General features: G+C 41.6%; 1 protein-coding gene across 1 annotated transcript; it reads left to right on the top strand.

Annotated features, from left to right (window-relative positions):
* Positions 1-806: 806 nt before the first annotated feature.
* Positions 807-6,437, top strand: drd1b (dopamine receptor D1b). Its single transcript, XM_085421007.1, has one exon. It carries the CDS (start codon positions 1,198-1,200, stop codon positions 2,587-2,589), a length of 1,392 nt encoding a protein of 463 aa, XP_085277133.1. The 5' UTR covers positions 807-1,197; the 3' UTR covers positions 2,590-6,437.
* Positions 6,438-7,101: the final 664 nt, after the last annotated feature.

Below are 7,101 nucleotides of genomic sequence, written 5' to 3'. Positions count from 1 at the left end.
TTCGTTTTGGATTCAGTTGTTTTCAAAGCTAACCCAAGACGCTTAAAACTTGCCCGGAGCTATCCACATCCAAAGAGCGAAGCAAACGCTGTCTACAAAAATCGATAATAATAATAATAATGATAATAAAATAAATAAATGAAGTGAGCCTTTATTTCAAATCCAGGGATTTGGGCTGATGTCCGGATGAAAACTCTGCACTTTAAAGGATGAAAGGCTTTTGGTAAATTGCTACAAAATTCAGCCAAAAGGAAACTAAACGCGTTTGAATTGAAGCATCGTGTCAGAATACAAAGCGCTGCGAGAGTGATGCGTTTTTTTTCTGGTTTTCTCGTTTAATCTGCATCTCTCTTCTTTGAAAACGCATCATTAAGACTTTTGAATGCATTTTCATTTTATTTATTTCTTATTTTTCCTCAACACTCAGGTGTTATGTTTAGCTGGGGACCGTGCCATTTACTAGGAGAGAGGAGCGTTTAAAGAGAAATTAAAAAGAATAACACAGAGGACATTACCTAGTAGTCGGTTGGATCAGCGTCGATACTGGGACAATCACAGGGACACGCCTCGCAGATCATTAAACAAATCAGATAAACGCGGTGCGAAAACCATCAATAGAAGTTATTGATGAGGTGGTATATAAGGCTAATGATTGGCTGAGCCTCTGTTTACTCAAAAGCTTAGCAACAGTATGTTGTGAAACTTTTCGCTGAGGGCTTGACAGCTGAGGCATACAATGCCAAGAGAAAAGGGACCAAGAACTTGTCTTTAAAACTCATTTTTATTGCTGCTTTACTCATTTTTTTTAGGACTCAATTTGCGATTGAAAAAAAGAAAACAATTGCGAATTGCTGGAATATTCTTCTTCCTCTGCAAACTAGAATGTCTGCCTTCTGTGCTGCTGCTGCAGGAATTTATGAACCAGAGATTTTTAAGGGAAACATTCCTGAGGAGAGAATTTTGAAATATTTATAGCATCCCTTGTGCAAGAATGGTGGTTGTGACAAGGAACCTATTGATGACCCAGTCAGTGAGAGAGCTGGTGCCAAGACAATTTACCTCTCCACCAGCTACGCTCTCCGTCTAAGAGTCGTCCTTGGAGGAACACAGCTGCTGCAGGCTGGGGATGTGATGGGGTGACTGCTGACATCCCCCTCACCCATCCCCTCTCTCTTTATTAAAACTGTAACATAAACAATGGATCAGAATTTCTCAACGGTTCGAGATGGAAAGCAGCTTACGCCAGAGAGAGACTCCTCGAAACGTGTTCTGACAGGATGCTTTCTCTCCCTGCTCATCTTCACCACGCTGCTAGGCAACACCCTGGTGTGCGCTGCCGTCACCAAGTTCCGACACCTGAGGTCGAAGGTCACCAATTTCTTTGTCATCTCGCTGGCCATCTCTGACCTCCTGGTAGCTATTTTGGTAATGCCATGGAAGGCAGCGACAGAGATTGTGGGGTTTTGGCCATTTGGTGCATTCTGCAACGTGTGGGTGGCATTTGACATAATGTGCTCCACTGCCTCCATCTTGAACTTGTGTGTGATTAGTGTCGATCGTTACTGGGCCATTTCAAGCCCATTCCGCTATGAACGCAAGATGACCCCTAAAGTAGCGTGTCTGATGATCAGTGTGGCATGGACCTTGTCTGTCCTCATCTCCTTCATTCCTGTTCAGCTTAACTGGCACAAAGCTCAGACCACCAGCTATGTCGAGCTAAATGGAACCTACCCTGATGATTTGCCCCCTGACAACTGTGACTTCAGTCTTAACAGGACCTATGCCATCTCCTCCTCCCTTATCAGCTTCTACATCCCCGTGGCAATTATGATCGTCACCTACACCCGGATCTACCGCATCGCCCAGACACAGATAAGGAGAATATCTGCTTTGGAGCGAGCAGCAGAGAGTGCCAAAAACCGACACAGCAGCATGGGAAACAGTTCAAACATGGACAGTGAGAGCTCATTTAAAATGTCATTCAAAAGAGAAACCAAAGTCTTAAAGACGCTCTCTGTCATTATGGGTGTGTTTGTGTGCTGCTGGTTGCCCTTCTTCATCCTAAACTGCATGGTTCCATTCTGTGAAACACACATGCCAGATGGATCCACAGAATTCCCCTGCATCAGCTCCACCACCTTTGATGTGTTTGTGTGGTTTGGCTGGGCAAACTCTTCGCTCAACCCAATCATCTATGCCTTCAATGCCGACTTCCGCAAGGCCTTCTCCATCCTCCTGGGTTGCCATCGGCTGTGCCCGGGGAGCAACGCCATTGAGATCGTCAGTATTAACAACAATATGGGTGCTCCTACCTCGAACCCCAACTGTCAGTATGAGCCCAAGAGCCACATCCCAAAGGAGGGCAACAGCTCAGCAAACTATGTGATTCCTCACAGCATCCTGTGTCAGGAGGAGGAATTACAGAAGAAAGACGGAAGTGGAGGGGAGGCCGAGGTGGGCGTGGCAAACAACACCCTTGAGAAACACTCACCGGCCATCTCTGGGAATTTAGACAGCGATGCTGAAGTCACCCTGGAAAAGATCAACCCCATAACACAGAACGGACAGCACAAAGCCGTGACATGTTGAGAAAAGGCAAAGGTGCATTGAAATTCAGTGAGGCATGCACGTATGCACAAAGGCAAGAAACGATTACACAGGAGGACAGCAAAAACAAACGGCAGAGACACATGTCTATAGGAACAAGAAACCAGTGAGTGTGTTATACAAGTCCTTAAGACTGTCAAAAAAACCTACATGAAAAACCTACAGAATGTTTTAAAGTACAGGCACTTTATCCTGGATATAACTATCTGCAAAGTATATTCAGCATTTATTGATGACATTGACACATTTGATGATAAATGTTGATAATGTGAATATTAACAGCAGAATACTACCTATGGGCACATGTATACATTTTTTTTAGTTTTTGCAAAAATGTATACATCTGCATGTGTATACTGTACAGTGATGACACTATTCTGGAGGGATTCAAACACAGTATATACAGTGGGAGAAAATATAGTATTAGTAAAATATCTTGTAGGTAGGTGCTTTGTATGTGTTTCATGAAAAAGCAAACAAAGTGGGTAAATTGGTTTTGCTACAGTATTGTTAGTCAGCTATTGCAGTTTTTTTTCCTTTAGCACATTTCTAATGACAGCGAAAGCAAAATCGCTAAATTCCAGTGGCAGTTTATTTGAAGTAAGAACAAAAAATACTGATACCAAAGTAACACTGTTCTGATTACAACTAAAACCAACAACAGAGTTTGATGCTGTAAGCCAAATTGTCAAATTTTTTATTCTTAACTCATCCTCCCACCTCTGCATCACCCACTGTTATCCAAATGAGGTGTACTTGAGAGAGAAAGAGACGAGGAAATGGAGAAAGTTCCTGCCTTTTCTGATCTTTCTTCAGCCAGCTGGGACTGACCTGAAGTTTCTTCCATTTCTACTCCTTACTCCCTGTTTTCATTGGCTTTGCCTGCCGTCATCCATTCTTCAGTGAAACCTCTTTGGAGTTTCTTCTCATCCCCTTCCCCCTTTCACGCTGCCCTTATTTCTTGAGTAATGCCAAGCGCCTCTCTCCTTCCTCCACTCTTCTCCCTGTTAGTTTAGTCCTTCACACCTGCACCGTATCTTCTTTTTAATTTCATTTTGTCTGCACCATTGTTTTTGGCAGCCCTCCGTTTTAACCCCCTCCCCCCGCCACCACCATCCATTTAAAGTGGTGCTTGTGATTCTATTCTTGGCAAATGCCGTCAGCCCATAATTAAAAAAAGATTGTAAATGTGTAAAACTAAAAACTGCACTTGGACAGAGAGGGTAGAGCAGCAGCTACTAAGTCGACTCAGCCGTAATGCAAGTGACTTTTACTGACCTTTTGTAAGCTTGCAGATATATGATTTTGTAAACTGCTCGTTCTGCAGCTTGACAGTATCTCTCTGTGCAGAGTCAAGTCTGAACGCAGTTAAATTTGAAAACTAAACATTAATTATAATTTATGTAGGACTGTGGAAGTAAGAAATCTTATAAGACAGTTTTCATTAGTGAGTGCTTCTGATGTGCTGCCATCCATTTCCCGTTGTCATGTTTTTGAACAGCTCTGCTTTTTGCACCAGTTAGACTGACTCCATAAGGTCCAATTTAGCACTAAATCAGTCTGAACTTTGCTAATATCTTAGTTAGCCTTAGCTACATTAAAAGATAGTATTGATTATACCAGTGCATGCCAATGCCAACGATCACTTAAGAGTGTAGTAGCAAAACTAAGCAAACAAAAAGTAAGAAATTATGTATTTCAAGCATACAACTGAAACTATAGGGAGAGAAGGATTAAAGCCTATTCATTGGCTTGACTGACACAGAACCAATCGACTACTCTGCTACCTTAACCTAGGAGACAACAGGTGATTTTTTTTTTTTTTTTTTTTTTTAGTGGCCTTGCATTTGCCAATACAGTTTCATTTTAAGAAGCTAATATAAAACTAAATCATCAAAAGATGACAGCTCTTCATGTGGAGCGTGCACCTACATGCAACCGCAAGCTGTTCACACGTGTTTGGTCAAAAGTGCTACAGAGCAGGACGACAAACAAGAAACCAGAAAGGTTCACGTAGCCTTTTCTGTATAGATATCTGTTAGGGTCTACCATAAATAGATATCTGCAGATTCATATCTTCCTGAGAACTGAAGGGAAAAAAACGCCTTTTTAGTCTAACTTTTTGAGATTTGTGTGTCCACTACAGAGGGCATAAAGGAATAAGCTGAGTTTAGGAAGTTATGCAGATATCTATTTATAGGGATCACTGCCTATACACTAGAAACATATTTCAGTTTCATGTAGTATTTAAAACAAATCTAGTATTTAGGCAAACATGACTGTCAGAGCCAAATATAGATATAGTCTTTTTCTGCTCTGCATTCCTTGGGAAATAGTGCTCAGCAGCACGCTTTCAGGCACTTTGCACTTTGAGTGTCCATCGCATGCAGTTTGTGTCCATGAAGGCATGAAACTGTCGCACATCAGGGAAGGGAAGAACCGATCCAATAGAAAGCAGTAGGTCTTGAACGAAGCATTTGATTTTCCTGCTCTGGAAAATCCAATAGTATCTAGATGGCAACAAAGGGGGAAAGCTTTTAGTTCAATATGTGGCTTGGCTTGTGACACAAAAGCAACACATTGTCCTCTCTGCTTCCCTGTCACCTCCCACGTGTCCATCTATTAAAAAAAATGAGATTTTTCTTTTCATTAAGTGCAGTTTAGATTAGGTATCTTTCACAATGAATTAACTCAATTTTACAAGTGCTCAAGCTATTTCAAGTGCCACAATGTGCTGTAACTCGGCCCAATTATACTCAGCTCTTGCCTTTTGTAGATTATTAGCCATATCAGCTTAGCACTTTGCAGCAGCTCCTCTAAATTCACTCTTAGTCAAACAGAAGCCAACTCAAACATGCAATAAAACATGAAGTGCATATAATCTGTCAGGATTGGACATGGAAGGAAACTGCCTTGGGGAAGATTGCCCCTCCCACCCCTTCCCCTTTACACACTCACCTTTTTTTTTTTTCTCCATCTCTTTCTCTTTTCTCTCGGCTGGCTCTGTCAACTTCGTGAGTCAACCCCTCATGTTAACACTGATTGAATTTATTATTAAATAGAGTGCGCGTACTGTTTCCTGCCTCTAATCTAAGTTGAAGCGCTGAATTAAACTCCCACCTGCTGACTTTATTATTATTATTATTATTAATATTTTATTTTTTGCCAAAATTCTTATTTCTGGCTGAATGTGGTTGTACTGTAGAGTAAGCTGTGATCTAAACAGTGTTTTATAAGCTGAAATTCAGGGTGGGTGCGGGTACTCTTGAATGGGACTGGGATTAATCTGCCATTTCATGCCACATGATTGGATTCGCACATTTTACCAGATGTTTTTGTATATGCTGTATGTAGACATTTATAGAAAACATACCTCCAGCTGAGAGTTCAGATGATGGCTCCATGTAAACCGCCCCCTGAGCCTTCACCTTGTAAACTCAGTGACTCATCTTTTCAGCTGCCACTGCTTTGATTTTGGAGAAGGGCGATGTCAGGCAAGAGTCCCACAAGCAAAATGTTTTGTTTGATCTGGAGCATTTCCTCTAGGCTGCCTTACAAGTTGCTTTGGGGAGCTTTAGTTGACAGTACACGGTCTCTCAATCAGTGTAGTTACATGATGTATGACAACTTAAGCAAATCTGACAGTACACAATCCCTCATCCTCGTCCCGCTCCTCCTCCATCTCCTCCAATGACTGGCCAAGCGATGCAACAGACGCAGGGCTGAACAACACTCCCCAGCCCTGGGAATGTGGAGCCATTTCAACAATGATGTCTCAGCTTATTTAACTGTCTAGAGTAATGATGGAGTCCCTACCTCAGCCTTGATTCAGTGACAGAGCTTCATGTAAAAAAATAATTCAGTGGCAGTATTTTTGGATAGGGGCTTGCAGGGATTGAGTATTGTACAATGATGTTCAAAATGTAGTCGTGATGAACACAAGTGCTTTTTATCTTGAAAAAAAAATCCTTAATGTGTGTAGCAAGCTTACATGCTGTACGTTTTTTCCAGTGTGGGAATATAATTTACAGTAGGATGCAACAGTCACTGGCTATTTATATATTTATTTATTTACATGGTTCTGGTGTTCATTCATGAAAGTGATGTCAAAGATTATAACCCTCTGAATAATTACAGTATTTAGTTTACAGTTTGTACAGAAAACGTGCCCTTCTTGTAAAATAAACATGTTTTTTTTTTCATAGGTGTTCAGTGACTTCTCTCTCCTTTTTTTTCCTAATTTTTTGACTTTGAAGAGATGCACGGGTGTGAGTGGTCATGTACCTCTGACACTCAGTGGATATTGGAAGATCATGCCACTGCAGAGGATCAATGTAGATTGATTGTGACGCATATTTTTTTCCAGCTCACTGAGCGTGGTGTCCTCGCTGCTCCTGCCTTCGCCCTGCCTTTACATAACCTGACAGCCACTTGACAGTTGACATGTCCTCTTCCTCCACTCTCACCCCTGCCTCATTTGTTAACTTCAATGTG

Source organism: Rhamphochromis longiceps, linkage group LG10 (assembly GCF_057381845.1).
Source record: "Rhamphochromis longiceps isolate RC_006_pf linkage group LG10, R_longiceps_female_GT1.1, whole genome shotgun sequence".
In the NCBI taxonomy this organism is placed as follows: domain Eukaryota; kingdom Metazoa; phylum Chordata; class Actinopteri; order Cichliformes; family Cichlidae; genus Rhamphochromis; species Rhamphochromis longiceps.
The sequence above is the reverse complement of the archived record's forward strand: the minus strand, read 5'-3'. Positions and strand labels throughout refer to the sequence as shown.